The sequence below is a fragment of the Oncorhynchus kisutch genome, linkage group LG24 (assembly GCF_002021735.2).
Source record: "Oncorhynchus kisutch isolate 150728-3 linkage group LG24, Okis_V2, whole genome shotgun sequence".
NCBI classification, from domain to species: domain Eukaryota; kingdom Metazoa; phylum Chordata; class Actinopteri; order Salmoniformes; family Salmonidae; genus Oncorhynchus; species Oncorhynchus kisutch.
In genome coordinates this window covers 26415082-26433392 of record NC_034197.2, presented here as the reverse complement: position 1 = coordinate 26433392, position 18311 = coordinate 26415082, and the positions used below count along the sequence as shown (strand labels likewise).

The 18311-nt window shown below is 47.2% G+C and overlaps 1 protein-coding gene across 1 annotated transcript in view; it reads left to right on the top strand.

The window, feature by feature from the left end:
- Positions 1–18311, top strand: part of LOC109869640 (bone morphogenetic protein 7-like) — a 66359-nt gene that overhangs the window by 33279 nt on the left and 14769 nt on the right. The window contains 1 exon segment of the mRNA XM_020459912.2: positions 17669–17861. Within this exon segment, the coding sequence (XP_020315501.2) occupies positions 17669–17861 (193 nt within the window).

Sequence of the window (18311 nt, the reverse complement as noted above, 5' to 3'; positions counted from 1 at the left end):
CCTCTCTCTCTCCTTCACACACACACACACCACACACACACGCACACACACACACACACACACACACACACACACACACACACACACACACACACACACACACACACACACACACTCTTCCTCTCTTTATCTCTCTCTTCCCCCCCCCCCCCCCCCCCCCCTGGGAAATGTGACACGTTTAGTTTTTTTGTACCAAGTTTTAAAACATTGGTGGTGGGTCTGCATCAACATCTTCTGCAGGAGGACGGGACAGAGAGAGAGACTCAGAGAGAAAAAGTGAAAGAAAGAGAGAGCGAGAGAGACTCAGAGCTAAAAAGTGATAGAAAGAGAGAGAGAGAGAGAGAGACTCAGAGCTAGAGAGAGAGAGAGAGAGAGAGAGACTCAGAGCTAGAAAGAGAGAGAGAGAGAGAGAGAGACTCAGAGCTAGAAAGAGAGAGAGAGAGAGAGAGAGAGAGAGAGAGAGACCTCAGAGCTAGAAAGAGAGAGAGAGAGAGAGACTCAGAGCTAGAGAGAGAGAGAGAGAGAGAGAGAGAGAGAGAGAGAGACTCAGAGCTAGAAAGAGAGAGAGAGAGAGAGAGAGAGAGACTCAGAGGTAGAAAGAGAGAGAGAGAGAGAGAAGAGGGATGTGGGCTGAGGTAATTGCAGTGCTCCAGTCAGTCCTTCCCAGGTTAGAGTGTGTGATAAAGAGATTAGGGCTGACCCTACAAAGCATTATAATCCCTTTATGGACCATGTGAGGGTTCTGACTGTAACCTGAATGGACTACCTCACCCTCTCTACATCTCCCCACCTTCCAACACCTGTGTCTGTGTGTGTGTGTGTGTGTGTGTGTGTGTGTGTGTGTGTGTGTGTGTGTGTGTGTGTGTGTGTGTGTGTGTGTGTGTGTGTGTGTGCGTGTGTGCTTCCGTGTGTGTCCTGGTTGAGGTTGTCAGGCACTATAATAGGTAGTGGGGGGATGAGGTGGGAGAGAGAGGTGATGGTGGTGGGACATCTCTGTTAGAGAGAGGGGTAAGAGGGTGAAGTGGCGGGGGGGTGTTGAGGAGTAAGGGGTGAGCTGCCCCCCGTTGTCTAGCGGAAGTGAGCGGTGCAGGATTGACTGGTGTGAGGGTGCTGAACAGACACTTGAGCTAATGTGACCTGTCAGTTCTGTCTCCTGTTGCTCCGGAGAGAGAGGTGTCGGGGGAAGTGTCTGGGGTCCAGTGGCCCAGAGGGAGAGGGGGAGGAGAGGAACGAGTGGAGGGGAAAGAGGAGATTGGGGGAGCAACAGCTTTGGGGAGAGAGAATAGGTTGAGAGAGGGAGAGAGAAAAGAAAACATGGTCCGTTCTTGCATTGATTATGTGAGTTTTGATAGAGAACAGCAGGATTTCAGCCTGCACCGATGGGTGTTGTTGAGGGATATTTTGTCCATGGTTGGGTGTGGGTAATGCATAAGGGAGCAGCTCTTTCCCTCATGAAGAGAAGAGGAGAGGAGCTGGGATAGTCTGGGCCTTGATATAGGATATACACAGATTTCTTTTAGGCACGGTCTCTATGAGAGAGCATTGAAGCTGGAGTGCATGGCCACATTGGGCAGTGTTCCAGAAATGGGTTCACTCTTTATTGAGTGTATTGATGGTAACCTTCTTCTGCATGCCAGGTGTTTGCAGAACTGAATGTTTTCAGAAGGGACCTCATCATTGTAGCTCTGTTGTGGTCTGTCCATGTGTGGAGCTTCAATCTGGGGACAAACTATGTGGGTTTGATCTCCCCATCCACATCATAACCAGATCATAACCACATCCAGCATCTTGTTAAAAGGCATACATCTGTGTTGAGATAGCAGGATGAATTAATTCCCAAATGTGCTAACAGAATGGGAGTCGGCTAGTGACTGAAGCGTCCATGTGTTCATGTTCCATAAAAGTTATTTAAAGTCATGCTTCTGTGTGGTGTTGTGTGTTAGTGTCTTCACATAGTGATGTGTGTATAACTAATTATGGATCATTATTTTGCCTTGACACACATGACATGAAGGCTGTTTACACATCCAGTGTGTCTGTGTGGGCTGCAGGTGTATCAAGGATGTGTGTGTATTTTCAATACCGTAAAAAAATATATATATATATGTTATGTATTTATATTTTGGGGGGGTTGGGGGCATCCCCGCCTTGTGGGGGATGCGGCGTTGCGTGCTACGCCACTGCTTATAACTATAAGTTAAATATAACTAGAAGAAATCTAAGATGTGTCAAATAAATGATATCAAAGCTCAGGGCTCCAGCTATGCATTTGGTTGGCTAACTTGCCAGCTAAGTGACTAGATGTCAAGATCAAGCTTCTTGGTTACAGCGGAGACATTCAATCCCTCCTGGATCAAGATCCCTGTTGACTAAATTGTTTTGTGCGTCCAAAAAATCTATACATATACATATATATTTATTGTTGATGAAATAATGCGCCTCGTGTGCACTTCCGGTAATACCGTATACCCCGGTATGGTACAGAAACGGTATGACGGTATGGACATCTGAATACCGCTAAACCCTAGTGTGTGTGTGTGTTGCAGTAGAAGTGTATTTGTGTTCCTCCATTGTAGAGTACAGTAGGCCTGAAGCACCACTGTTCAGCATGATGGGTTCATAGAGGAGACAAGTGACTCACACCAACACACACATACACAGCTAAACACAAACACATATACACAGTGACTCACACCAACACACACATACACAGCTAAACACAAACACATATACACAGTGACTCACACCAACACACACATACACAGCTAAACACAAACACATATACACAGTGACTCACACCAACACACACATACACAGCTAAACACAAACACATATACACAGTGACTCACACCAACACACACATACACAGCTAAACACAAACACATATACACAGTGACTCACACCAACACACACATACACAGCTAAACACAAACACATATACACAGTGACTCACACCAACACACACATACACAGCTAAACACAAACACATATACACAGTGACTCACACCAACACACACATACACAGCTAAACACAAACACATATACACAGTGACTCACACCAACACACACATACACAGCTAAACACAAACACATATACACAGTGACTCACACCAACACACACATACACAGCTAAACACAAACACATATACACAGTGACTCACACCAACACACACATACACAGCTAAACACAAACACATATACACAGTGACTCACACCAACACACACATACACAGCTAAACACAAACACATATACACAGTGACTCACACCAACACACACATACACAGCTAAACACAAACACATATACACAGTGACTCACACCAACACACACATACACAGCTAAACACAAACACATATACACAGTGACTCACACCAACACACACATACACAGCTAAACACAAACACATATACACAGTGTGTGTATTTGTGCAAAACAAAAAAAGTGGGGGCGAGCGCTGTGACCGCCAGTCACGTCCTCCTAGAGGAAGTCATAAACGCGCCTGCTTGGCTTTCACTGCTGTGCCCTGCTTCTAATGACTACCATACTACTGGGGGGACCAGAACGACTTTCACATGCAGCTGCACCCAGATGAAGAGCTTTTACAGTGGAGAGGCAGGCTGCTGCTCTCCAGGACAAGGGAACAGGTCTGGCTTTCTTCCCAGAGGGATTGCACCTGCGCGGGCCGTGGGAGGAGAAAGAGGGCCCCTAGGTGGAGGACTAAGCCCTGGAGCTGAGTAGGGCCTGACTTATTGACTGGGGTTTAGCGGGGCTCTCAGGAGGGGGGTGTGTGTAGGGGTGAAGGGGAGAAGGGTGGAGACGAGGGCGTAGGGAAGAGAAAGAAAGGGGTTTCTGAGAAGGGTGGGGGAGTATTTTGGTGTGGTGGTGGGGGTGAGAATACATTGGTGTTTTTGGGGGGAAGTGGTGAGAGGGGGTCAGGCATCCCCATGTCATCGCTGACTTGGCTCTTTTGATTCTTAGCTGTTGTTTATGGATGATAGTAAAATCGCACAGCAGGAGAAAGGAGGGAACCAGAGTCATCTCAGCTGTGTGTGTGTGTGTGTGTGTGTGTGTGTGTGTGTGTGTGTGTGTGTGTGTGTGTGTGTGTGTGTGTGTGTGTGTGTGTGTGTGTTTGAGCACAGCTGAGCTCTCTTAGGTCAACCCTTGTGGCTTGGCATTCTTGTGGCCTCATTGAGTGTGCATTTGAGTGACGTCGCACAATCACACACACATATAAACTGTAGTGTAGTGTACCAAACATTAGGAACAACTTTCTAATATTGAGTTACACCCCCCCTTTTTTTGCCCTCAGAACAGCTTCAAGTTTGGAGGGCATGGACTCTACAAGATGTCAAAAGCGTTCCATAGGGATGCTGGCCCATGTTGACTCCAATGCTTCCCACAGTTGTGTCAAGTTGGCTGAATTTCCTTTGGGTGGGGTACCATTCTTGATAACTGTTGAGCGTGAAAAACACAGCAGCGTTGCAGTTCTTGACACAAACCGGTGAGCCTGGCACCTACTACCATACCTCGTTCAAAGGCACTTAAATCTTTTGTCTTGCAAGACACAAGCCATGTCTCATTGTCTCAAGGCTTAAAAATCCTTTAACCTGTCTCCTCCCCTTCATCTACACTGATTTGAAGTCGATTTAACAAGTGACATCGATAAGGAATCATAGTTTTCACCTCGTCATCTGGTCAGTCTATGCCATGGAAAGAGTAGGTGTTCTTAATGTTTTGTATACTCAGTCTATAGCCTAAACACACTGACTCACTGTGCGCTGAGTCAATGTCACTTTGTCTATTTATACCACTATTGGCAGGTTAGAAGGGAAAAACCACACTAATATTACCAAAAAGTCATGTTAGCATTAGATCAACACGTAATTCCTTGATGGTCCAATCTCATAGACTAACAGGGGCAGAGGTTTGCAGTGCTGATGTGTTTACACATTCCACTGTAGTAAAGGTCATAGAGTGGAGGATGTCATCCACTGTCTGCAGCACTATCTCACTGAGGTGGAAACACTCTCATGCTGCTACTCCTCTGTCTTCTTTGACTCTGAAAACTTCCTGCTATAGTCAGTATGACTCTAAGAGAGGAGAGGAGTGGGGAGGAGAGGAGAGCAGAAAGAGGAAGGGATAGAGAGGCGAAAGAGGAGAGGATAGAGAGGAGGGGATAGAGAGGATAAAGAGGAGAGGATAGAGAGGAGAAAGATGAGAGGAGAAAGAGGAGAGGAGAAAGAAGAGAGGATAGAGAGGATAAAGAGGAGAGGATAGAGAGGAGAAAGAGGAGAGGAGAAAGAGGAGAGGATAGAGAGGAGGGGATAGAGAGGAGAAAGAGGAGTGGATAGAGAGGAGGAAGAGGAGAGGAGAAAGAGGAGAGGATAAAGAGGAGGGGATAGAGAGGAGAAAGAGGAGAGGATAAAGCGGAGGGGATAGAGAGGAGGGGATAGAGAGGAGAAAGAGGAGAGTAGAAAGAGGAGAGGAGAAAGAGGAGATGAGAGAGGAGAAAGAGGATAGGAGAAAGAGGAGAGGATGGAGAGAAGAAAGAGGGGAGGAGAAAGAGGAGAAAGAGGAGAGGAGAAAGAGGAGGGGATAGAGAGGGGAGAAAGTGGAGGGGATAGAGAGGAGAAAGAGGAGAGGATAGAGAGGAGAAAGAGGAGAGGAGAAAGGGGGGGAGGAGAAAGAGGAGATGAGAGAGGAGAAGAGGATAGGATGGAGAGGAGAAAGAGGAGAGGATGGAGAGGAGAAAGAGGAGAGGATAAAGAGGAGGGGATAGAGAGGAGGGGATAGAGAGGAGAAAGAGGAGAGGATAAAAAGGAGGGGATAGAGAGGAGAAAGAGGAGAGGAGAAAGAGGAGAGGATAGAGAGGAGAAAGGGGAGAGGAGAAAGAGGAAGGGATAGAGAGGAGAAAGAGGAGATGATAGAGAGGAGAAAGAGGACAGGATAAAGAGGAGGGGATAGAGAGGAGGGGATAGAGAGGAGAAAGAGGAGAGGAGAAAGAGGAAGGGATAGAGAGGAGAAAGAGGAGAGGAGAAAGAGGAGATGATAGAGAGGAGGGGATAGAGAGGAGGGGATAGAGAGGAGAAAGAGGAGAAAGAGGAGAGGATAGAGAGGAGGGGATAGAGAGGGGAAAGAGGAGAGGAGAAAGAGGAGAAAGAGGACAGGATAAAGAGGAGGGGATAGAGAGGAGAAAGGGGAGAGGATAGAGAGGAGAGGATAGAGAGGAGAAAGAGGACAGGATAAAGAGGAGGGGATAGAGAGGAGAAAGGGGAGAGGAGAAAGAGGAAGGGATAGAGAGGAGAAAGAGGAGAGGAGAAAGAGGAGATGATAGAGAGGAGGGGATAGAGAGGAGGGGATAGAGAGGAGAAAGAGGGGAGGATAAAGAGGAGGGGATAGAGAGGAGGGGATAGAGAGGAGGGGATAGAGAGGAAGGGATAGAGAGGAGAAAGAGGAGAGGAGAAAGAGGAGATGATAGAGAGGCGGGGATAGAGAGGAGGGGATAGAGAGGAGGGGATAGAGAGGAGGGGATAGAGAGGGGAAAGAGGAGAGGATAAAGAGGAGGGATAGAGAGGAGAAAGAGGACAGGATAAAGAGGAGGGGATAGAGAGGAGGAGATAGAGAGGATAAAGAGGAGAGGATAGAGAGGAGAGGAGAAAGATGAGAGGATAAAGAGGAGGGGATAGAGAGGAGAAAGAGGAGAGGATAAAGAGGAGGGGATGAGAGGAGAAAGAGGAGAAAGAGGAGAGGATAAAGAGGAGGGGAAGAGAGGAGAAAGAGGAGAGGAGAAAGAGGATTGGAGGAAGGAGTGAGGAGAGGAGAAAGTTGAGAGGGGAAGGGAGGATCAGAGCAGGTGTTGGCACCTCTGAGGGCATTCCTGATAGCTCCCCTGGGCTCTAGTTAGTTATAGTAGTAAAAGAGGAGACAGAGGAGAGGAGAAAGAGGGGAGGTGATAGAGAGGAGAAAGAGGAGGGGATAGAGAGGAGAGGGGAAAGAGGATAGGATAAAGAGGAGAGGATAAAGAGGAGGGGATAGAGAGGAGAAAGAGGAGAGGAGAAAGAGGAGGGATAGAGAGGAGAAAGAGGAGGGGATAGAGAGGAGGGGAGAAAGAGGGAGAGGAGAAAGAGGAGAAAGAGGAGAGGAGAAAGGGGAGAGGATAAAGAGGAAGGGATAGAGAGGAGAAAGAGGAGGGGATAGAGAGGAGGGGATAGAGAGAAAGAGGAGAAGAGAAAGAGGAGAGAAGAAAGAGGAGAGGAGAAAGAGGAGAGGAGAAAGGGGAGATGAGAAAGGAGAAAGAGGAGAGGAGAAAGAGGAGAGGATAGAGAGGAGGGGGTAGAGAGGAGAAAGAGAAGAGGATGGAGAGGAGAAAGAGGGGGAGGAGGAAGAGTAGAGGATAAAGAGGAGGGGATAGAAAGGAGAAAGAGGAGAGGATAGAGAGGAGAAAGAGGAGAGGAGAAAGAGGAGGGGATAGAGAGGAGAAAGAGGAGAGGAGAAAGAGGAGAAAGAGGAAAGGAGAAAGAGGGGAGGAGAAAGAGGAGAAAGGGGAGAGGATAAAGAGGCAGGGATAGAGAGGAGAAAGAGGAGAGGATAGAGAGGAGAAAGAGGAGAGGATTGAGAGGAGGGGATAGAGAGAAGAAAGAGGAGAGGATAGAGAGGAGAAAGAGGAGAGGATAGAGAGGAGAAAGAGGGGAGGAGAAAGAGGAGAGGAGAAAGGGGAGAGGATAAAGAGGCAGGGATAGAGAGGAGAAAGAGGAGAGGATAGAGAGGAGAAAGAGGAGAGGATAAAGAGGAAGGGATAGAGAGGAGAAAGAGGAGATGATAGAGAGGAGAAAGAGGAGAGGATAGAGAGGAGAAAGAGGAGAGGATAAAGAGGAGGGATAGAGAGGAGAAAGAGGAGAGGAGAAAGAGGAGAGGATAAAGAGGAAGGGATAGAGAGGAGAAAGAGGAGAGGATGGAGAGGAGGGGATAGAGAGGAGAAAGAGGAGAGGAGAAAGAGGAGGGGATGAGAGGAGAAAGAGGATTGGAGGAAGGAGTGAGGAGAGGAGAAAGTTGAGAGGGGAAGGGAGGATCAGAGCAGGTGTTCCTGAAAGTTCCCCTGGGCTCTAGTTAGTTATAGTAGTACAGTACACTGTACACTACCATTCAAGTTTGGGGTCACTGAGACATTTCCTTGTTTTTGATAGAAAAGCACATTTTTTTATCCATTAAAATAACTTAAAATTGATCCGAAATAGTGTAGACATAGTTAATGTTGTAAATGCCTATTGTAGCTGGAAACGGCAGGTTTTTATGGAATATCTACATAGGCATACAGAGGCCCATTATCAGCAACCATCACTCCTGTGTTCCAATGGCACATTGTGTTAGCTAATCCAAGTTGATCATTTTAAAGGGCTAATTGATCATTAGAAAACCCTTCTGCAGTTATGTTAGCACAGCTGAAAACTGTTGTTCTGATTAAAGTGGCATTAAAACTGGCCTTTAGACTAGTTGAGTAAGCGTCAGTATAGAGACAAAGTAGAGTTGCAATTCAACGGCTCAGACACAAGAGGTATGTGGCAGGGTCTACAGTCAATCACGGATTACAAAAAGAAAACCAGCCCCGTCGCGGACCAGGATGTCTTGCTCCCAGACAGACTAAATAACTTTGCTCGCTTTGTAGACAATACCGTGCCACTGACACGGCCCGCTACCAAAACCTGCGGACTCTCCTTCACTGCAGCCAACGTGAGTAAAACATTTAAACCCTCGCATGGCTGCAGGCCCAGACGGCATCCCCAGCCGCGTCCTCAGAGCATGCGCAGACCGGCTGGCTGGTGTGTTTACGGACATATTCAATCAATCCTTCTCCTAGTCTGCTGTTCCCACATGCTTCAAGAGGGCCACCATTGTTCCTGTTCCCAAGAAAGCTAAGGTAACTGAGCTAAACGACTACCGCCCCGTAGCACTCACTTCCGTCATCATGAAGTGCCACCCTACCTGACACCCTAGACCCACTCCAATTTGCTTACCACCCCGATAGGTCCACAGACGACGCAATCGCAACCACACTGCCACACTGCCCTAACCCATCTGGACAAGAGGAATACCTATGTGAGAATGCTGTTCATCGACTACAGCTCAGCATTTAACACCATAGTACCCTCCAAACTCGTCATCAAGCTCGAGACCCTGGGTCTCGACCCCGCCCTGTGCAACTGGGTACTGGACTTCCTGACGGGCCGCCCCCAGGTAGTGAGGGTAGGTAACAACATCTCCACCCCACTGATCCTCAACACTGGGGCCCCACAAGGGTGCGTTCTGAGCCCTCTCCTGTACTCCCTGTTCACCCATGACTGCGTGGCCATGCATGCCTCCAACTCAATCATCAAGTTTGCAGACGACACTACAGTGGTAGGCTTGATTACCAACAACGACGAGATGGCCTACGGGGAGGAGGTGAGGGCCCTCGGAGTGTGGTGTCAGGAAAATAACCTCACACTCAACGTCAACAAAACAAAGGAGATGATTGTGGACTTCAGGAAACAGCAGAGGGAGAACCCCCCCTATCCACATCGACAGGACAGTTGTGGAGAAGGTGGAAAGTTTTAAGTTCCTCGGCGTACACATCACGGACAAACTGAATTGGTCCACCCACACAAACAGCGTTGTGAAGAAGGCGCAGCAGCGCCTCTTCATCCTCAGGAGGCTGAAGAAATTTGGCTTGTCACCAAAAGCACTCACAAACTTCTACAGATGCACAATCGAGAGCATCCTGTCGGGCTGTATCACCGCCTGGTACGGCAACTGCTCCGCCCACAACTGTAAGGCTCTCCAGAGGGTAGTGAGGTCTGCTCAACGCATCACCCACTACCTGCCCTCCAGGACACCTACACCACCCGATGTCACAGAAAGGCCATAAAGATCATCAAGGACAACAACCACCCGAGCCACTGCCTGTTCACCCTGCTATCATCCAGAAGGCGAGGTCAGTACAGGTGCATCAAAGCAGGGACCGAGAGACTGAAAAATAGCTTGTACCTCAAGGCCATCAGACTGTTAAACAGCCACCACTAACATTGAGTGGCTGCTGCCAACATACTGACTCAACTCCAGCTCACTTTAATAATGGAAATTTATGTAAATTGATGTAAAAAAAAAGTATCACTAGCCACTTTAAACAATGCCACTTAATATAATGTTTACATACCCTACATTACTCATCTCATATGTATATGTACAGTGGGGCAAAAAAGTATTTAGTCAGCCACCAATTGTGCAAGTTCTCCCACTTAAAAAGATGAGAGAGGCCTGTAATTTTCATCATAGGTACACTTCAACTATGACAGACAAAATGAGAAAATCACATTGTAGGATTTTTTATGAATTTATTTGCAAATTATGGTGGAAAATAAGTATTTGGTCACCTACAAACAAGCAAGATTTCTGGCTCTCACAGACCTGTAACTTCTTCTTTAAGAGGCTCCTCTGTCCTTCACTCGTTACCTGTATTAATGGCACCTGTTTGAACTTGTTATCAGTATAAAAGACACCTGTCCACAACCTCAAACAGTCACACTCCAAACTCCACTATGGCCAAGACCAAAGAGCTGTCAAAGGACACCAGAAACAAAATTGTAGACCTGCACCAGGCTGGGAAGACTGAAGTCAAATGTCTACTGTTTGCTGTTGATCTGGTGCTTTTGTCCCCAACCAAGGAGGGCCCTACAGCAGCCCCAAGATCTTCTGCACATAATTCCGTGACCGTGGCCCTGACAGTAAGTCTCAGTAAGACAAAAATAATGGTGTTCCAAAAAAGGTCCAGTTGCCAGGGCAACAAATACAAATTATATCTAGACACTGTATCAAGGCACAAGGCGAGACCCAAATGCAGACACAGGAGGCAGATGGTTGGAGTCTTATAATGTTTATTAATCCAAAGGGGTAGGCAAGAGAATGGTTGTGGACAGGCAAAAAGGTCAAAACCAGATCAGAGTCCAGGAGGTACAGAGTGGCAGACAGGCTCATGGTCAAGACTGGGTACAAAGTCCAGAAACAGGCAAGCATCAAAACCTGGAGGACTATAAAAAGGAGAATGCAAAAAGCTGGAGATCGAAAAAATGCTGGTTGACTTGGAAACATATAAGACGAACTGGCACAGAGAGACAGGAAACACAGGGATAAATACACTGGCACAGAGAGACAGGAAACACAGGGATAAATACACTGGCACAGAGAGACAGGAAACACAGGGATAAATACACTGGCACAGAGAGACAGGAAACACAGGGATAAATACACTGGCACGGAGAGACAGGAAACACAGGGATAAATACACTGGCACAGAGAGACAGGAAACACAGGGATAAATACACTGGCACGGAGAGACAGGAAACACAGGGATAAATACACTGGGGAAAATAAGCGACACCTTAGAGGGGGTGGAGACAATCACAAGGACAGGTGAAACAGATCAGGATGTGACACACTGTTGCCCTAAAGCACACAAAGAATTATACCTACCTTGGTCTAAACATCAACACCACAAGTAACTTCCACAAGGCTGTGAATGATCTAAGAGACAAGGAAAGAAGGGCCTTTTAGAGAGAGGGAGAGAGAGAGAGAGAGAGGGAGAGAGAGAGAGAGCGAGAGGGAGAGAGAGAGAGAGAGGGAGAGAGAGAGACAGAGAGAGAGAGAGAGAGAGAGACAGAGAGAGAGAGAGAGAGAGAGAGAGAGAGAGAGAGAGGGAAAGAGAGATAGAGAGACAGAGAGAGAGAGAGAGAGAGAGAGAGAGAGGGAGAAAGGGAGAGAGAGAGAGAGAGAGGGAAAGAGAGATAGAGAGAGGGAGAGAGAGAGAGAGAGCTTTGCCCCATTGGACAGTAATTAGATCCATGCCTTTACCCTGCACTCGCTGCCCAGTCAGACAGTGCTGTCTTTGTAAGACATACATGCACCCACACTGTTCCTGTCTGTGTTATAGTGTGTTCGATATGATAATGGTGAATGAAAGTAGCAACAGTAAAAAGAAGAGAAAGAGATTAAATGAAAAGCGGAGCAATGTGATATACTGTAGATGTATTGCAGAGACATAGTAAGAGGCAGGAGAGACTGAATGGAATCCAAACACTCATCAATGGGCAATGTGTTCTCCTCAGTCGATCAGCTTTTCTCCCTCATTCACATCCATCCATAGCAGCTGGTGCAGTACAAGGACAACGGCATCTCACATCACAGGGTGTGGAACTGTGTGTGTCTGACTATGTGAGTGTGCGTTTTTCACTCTATGGTGTATGAGTGTGATTCAGAGTGTGCATGTGTGTGCGTGTGTGCGCGTGTGTGAGTGTGTGCATGTGTATGTTTTCGCTCTATGTGTGTGTGGACTGGAGACCTTGGCAGAGATGTGTCACTGGCAATACAGTCAAAGCTGCTCTGAGATCAGAGGCGGTCTGTGTCTGATAAAGAGCTGTTGAGTGGGAGCACGGTGATGGGGGGCTAGAGAGGGGGTGGGGAGCTGCTGTGGGGGGAGGGGGTCTTTGGTCACCAGGCCCTGATCACAACTGAAAGGGGGAGAGGAAGAGAGGGAGGAAGGGATAGAGGATTAGGATTGTAGGGAGGGAGGGACGGGTAAATTAGATACAACTAAGAGACAAGTGACTCCCTATAGGCTCTGCTACCTTACGAGTGTTAAACTGTTTAAAAAACGTACTCACATCAGTCTCGTCGAGAGATATCACCCTGTCCTCCGGGGTCAGCAGTCGAAGTGTGCATAAAAGGCATTGAGTTCGTCTTGTAGAGAGACGTCATTGAGCAGATGATGGCTAGGGCTTCCTTTGTAGTCCATAATGAACAGGTAAGCCCCTGCCACATGCGTTGAGCGTCGGAGCCGGTATTGTATAATAGGATTCCACCTTTGATTGATGGCTTTACGGAGGTCGTAGCGGGACTTCATGTACACGTTCGTGTCCTCAGACGTAGCCTCGGGGTTGGCTGCTTGGGGAAGTAGCGAACCTTCACTGTGGGAACGACATCGGTGATGCATTTCCTTATCAAACCGGTGACAGATGTGGTTAGCTCGTCGATGCTATCAGCAGAGTCCCGGAGAATATTCCAGTCAGCTAGCAAGGCAGTCCTGCAGCATAGCCTTTGCTTCGGTAGACCATTTTTCTACAGAGCGTGTCACTGGTACTTCCTGTTTGAGCTTTTGTTTGTGAACAGAAAGCAGGATAATACACTCTTAGAAAAAAGGGTTCCGAAAGGGTTCTTTGGCTGATCCCATAGCAACACCCTTTTTGTTTCCAGGTATAACCATTTTGAGTTGGGGAAAGGGTTCTACCTGGAACTAAAACGGGTTCTTCAAAGGGTTCTCCTATGAGGACAGCCGAAGAACCCTTTTAGGTTCATGAAAGCACTGTTTTTTTCAGAGTGTAGAGTCAAGATCTGATTTGCCTTCAGGGGCCAAAATAAAATAAAATCAAATTGTATTCGTGACATGCGCCGAACACAACAGGTGTAGACCTTACAGTGAAATGCTTACTTATAAGCCATTATCCAACAATGCAGTTATAAGATAAAATTATTGTGAAGTAAAAAAAAATGTAAATAATTAAATAAAAACAACAAATAGTTAAAGAACAGAAGTAAAATAACAGTAGCGAAGCGTCAATGTGTGAGGGCACCGGTTAGTCAAGGTAATTGAGGTAATATGTATATGTAGGTAGAGTTAAAGTTATAATAACCAGAGAGTAGCAGCAGCAGGGGGGGGCTGCAAATAGGCTGGGTAGCCATTTGATTAGCAGAGAGAACAATCTATGACTATGGTGGCTGGAGTCTTTGACCATTTTTAGGGCTCTCCTCTGACACCGCCTGGCATAGAGGGCCTTCCTGGATGGCAGGAAGCTTAGTGTCTTGCGGTCGGAGTCTGAGCATTTGCCATACCAGACAGTGATGCAACCAGTTAGGTTGCGCTCGATGGTGCAGCTGTAGACATTTTTGAAGATAATAGGACCCATGCCAAATCGTTTCAGTCTCCTGGGGGGAATAGGCTTTGCATGCCCTCTTCACAACTGTCTTGGTGTGTTTGGACCATGATAGTTAGTTGGTGATATGAACACAAAGGAACTTGAAGCTTTAAACCTCGGTCCTCCTTTTCCTGCAGTCCACAATCACATCCTTTATCTTGATCACATTGAGGGAGAGGTTGTTATCCTGGCGCCACATGGCCAAGTCTCTGACCTCCTACCTATAGGCTGTCTCATCGTTGTTGGTGATCAGGCCTACCACTATTGTTTGGTCGGCAAACTTAATGATGTTGTTGGAGCCTGGCCATGCAGCCGTGGGTGAACAAGGAGTACAGGAGGGGACTGAGCATGCACCCTTGAGGGGCCCCCGTGTTGAGGATCAGTGTGGCAGATGTGTTGTTACCTACCCTTACCCATTGGGGGCAGCCCGTCAGGAAGTCCAGGATCCAGTTGAGAGGGAGGTGTTTAGTCCCAGGGTCCTTAGCTTAGTGATGAGCTTTGAGGGCACTATGATGTGAATGCTGAGCTGTAGTGAATGAATAGCATTCTCATGTAGGTGTTCCTTTCGTCCAGGTGGGAAAGGGCAGTGTGGAGTGCAATAGAGATTGCATCATCTGTGGATCTGTTGGGGGGGTATGCAAATTGAAGTGGGTCTAGGGTTTCTGGGGTAATGATGTTGATGTGAGCCATGACCAGACTTTCAAAGCCCTTCATGGCTACATACGTGAGTGCTACGGGTCGGCAGTCATTTAGGCAGGTTACCTTAGTGTTATTGGGCTCAGGGACTATGGTGGTCTGCTTGAAACATGTTGGTATTACAGACTCAATCAGGGACAGGTTGAAAATGTCAGTGAAGACACTTGCCAGTTGGTGAGTGCATGCTCGGAGTACCTGTCCTGGTAATCCTTCTGGCCCCTCGGCCTTGTGAATGTTGACCGATGTCTTACTCACATCGGCTACGGAGAGCGTGATCACACAGTTGTCCGGAACAGCTGATGCTCTCATGCATGCTTTAGTGTTGCTTGCCTCAAAGTGAGCATAGAAGTAATTTAGCTCATTTGGTAGACTCACGACTGTGCGAGCCGGTGTAGGACGATTCAATCTTAGTCCTGTATTGACGCTTTGCCTGTTTGATGGTATGACTGAGGGCATAGCAGGATTTCTTTTTAGCGTCCGCGTATCAGTCTGGTGTTTTCTGTAATGACCTTAGTGATCAAAGTTTTACAGCCTGTGTTCGTAATGGCTGCTCAGTGAAACAACCTTTCCTGATTTGTCATAGACGTTTGCTAAAAAACTTTAATGAGCAAGCCTTCCTTCATGAACTGGCCTCTGTAAAATGGTATAGAAACAGCTTGATCCCCACTGTCGAAGACACTTGGACCTTCTTTTTTGATATTTTCAGTGGAATTGTTAACAAACATGGCCCCATAAAGAAAATGAGAATTAAAAACATGTTCAGCCCCTGGTTCGACCGTGATCTCGCAGAGTTGATCCACCACAAGAATTGCATTTGGCAAAAGGCTCGGCACACGCATGCTCACGCTGACTAGCTCTCGTTCAGGCAAACGAGAAATAAGTGCACTCAGGCTATCCGGAAGGCCAAAGTTAGTTACTTTAAGGAGCAGTTCTCTCTCTGTGGTTCTAAACCCAAGAAGTACTTAATGTTCCTTAAAGTTGATGATGTGGTTGTTACTGACAAGAAGCAGATGGCTGAGCCCTTTAATCACCACTTCATTAAGTCAGGATTCCTATTTGACTCAGCCATGCCACCTTGCCCATCCAACATTTCCTCATCTCCCACCCCTTCTTAATGCTACTATCCCTGATGCTTCTCCCTCTTTTCCCCCTGCCCCGCTACAAAGTTTATCCCTGCAGGCAGTCCCTGAGTCTGAGGTGCTAAAGGAGCTCCTGAAACTTGACCTCAAAAAAACATCTGGGTCGGATGGTTTAGACCCTTTCTTCTTTAAGGTTGCTGCCCCTATCATCGCCAAGCCTATCTCCGACCTTTTTAACCTGTCTCTCCTTTCTGGGGAGGTTCCCATTGCTTGGAAGGCAACCACAGTTAGTCCTTTACTTAAAGGGGGCGATAAACTGTTATAGGCCTATAGGCCCTGCTTATCAAAAGTGTTGGAAAAACTTGTCTGACTGGCTTTCTTGATGTCTATAGTATTATCTCTGGTATGAAATCTGGTTTCCACTCAGGTTATGGATGTGTCACTGCAACCTTTAAGGTCCTCAATGATGTCGCCATTGCCCTTGATTCTAAGCAATATTGTGCTGCTATTTTTATTGACTTGGCCAAAGCTTTTGATACGGTACACCATTCCATTCTTGTGGGCCTCCTTTTTATTTTTAATCCCAGGCCCCGTCCCCGCAGGGGGCCTTTTGCCTTTTCGTAGGCCGTCATTGTAAATAAGAATTTGTTCTTAACTGACTTGCCTAGATAAATAAAGGTTAAATAAATGAATGAGTCCCGCTCCTTGAAAGTGGCAGCTCTACCCTTTAGCTCAGTGCGGAATCACAAAATGGCTGCATTGGGTCAGAGCAAGACAGCAGCCATACAGCACCATCTTTAGTATGTGAGTGTGTATCTACAGTGCCTTGCGAAAGTATTCGGACCCCTTGAACTTTGCGACCTTTTGCCACATTTCAGGCTTCAAACATAAAGATATAAAACTGTATTTTTTTGTGAAGAATCAACAACAAGTGGGACACAATCATGAAGTGGAACGACATTTATTGGATATTTCAAACTTTTTTAACAAATCAAAAACTGAAAAATTGGGCGTGCAAAATTGTATGTGCACACTCCAACAGTCAAACAGGGGGTGCTTATATTTGTCCTGTTTCACAACCTGTACAAGTGTGAGGTGTGAAATATATATTTTTGCATATCCCAACTCCCCCTGAGACACACTTGGAGAGTGGGGTCACAGCCAGGGATCAGCCATTATTGACGGCAAACCTGGAGCAATTAGGGTTAAGTGCCTTTCTCAAGGGCAGATCGACAGATCGGGGATTCAAACTAGCAACCTTTCGGTTACTAATCCAACACTCAGACCACTAGGCTACCTGCCGCTAGTCTACTCTAACCACTAGGCTACCTGTGTGTGTGTGTGTGTGTGTGTGTGTGTGAGAGAGAGGTTCAGAGGTTCAGAGAGGATGAGAGGAGAGACGAGTCTCTGGGGTACAGAGAAGAGGAGAGACGAGTCTCTGGGGTTCAGAGAGGAGGAGAGGAAAGACTTGTCTCTGGGGGTTCAGAGAGGAGGAGAGGAGAGACGATTCTCTGGGGTTCAGAGAGGAGGAGAGGAGAGACTAGTCTCTGGGGTTCAGAGAGGAGGAGAGGAGAGACGAGTCTCTGGGGTTCAGAGAGGAGGAGAGGAGAGACGATTCTCTGGGGTTCAGAGAGGAGGAGAGGAGAGACTAGTCTCTGGGGTTCAGAGAGGAGGAGAGACTAGTCTCTGGTGTTCAGGGAGGAGGAGAGGAGAGACGAGTCTCTGGGGTTCAGAGAGGAGGAGAGGAGAGACGAGTCTCTGGGGTTCAGAGAGGAGGAGAGGAGAGACGAGTCTCTGGGGTTCAGAGGAGAGGAGAGAGTTTGTGTGTGTGCACGTGCATGCTTGTGTTTGTGGTGTTCTGTCTGTCTGATCCTTTGTGCGTGTTTTTGTGTTCCAGTGGAGCACGATAAGGAGTTTCTCTCGGTCCGGCGGCACCACAGAGAGTTTCGTTTCGACCTATCACGTATCCCCGATGGCGAAGCGGTCACCGCTGCAGAGTTCCGCATCTATAAGGACTTCATCCACGAACGCTTTGAGAATGAGACCTTCTGCATCAGTGTCTACCAGGTGCTGAAGGAACACAACGACAGGTGAGGGACAGTGTGTGTGTCAGTATGTTTTAGGGTTCTCCTCTGTTATGTCACACAGCAACAGGTTGTGTTCCCTCACTTCTATTCTCCCACCATTGTTTTCAAAGATCAGTGGATATATCCAGTCTTTCCCACAGCCATGTGGAAGGTGTGTATAACCTATGCTGTGTAAAGGGCCAGGTCTCTGACCCCTCCTAAAGGCTTCTACTGCCTGCACAGCTCTAGGGGGAACAACACATATATCCCTCTGCCAGGGAAGTGTGTGTGAAGCAGAGCACTATGACACACTATCCAACCTGTCAGTAGACCAACACTGGCCTGGGAGGAATGATGGACACTGGAGGAAGAAGGGATAGAATATCAGAACGGAAAAGAGGAGAAAAAGACAAAAACAATCCACTTTAGAACATTGATTTTTAGTTGGACAAGGATTCTTTCTCTCTCCTTCAT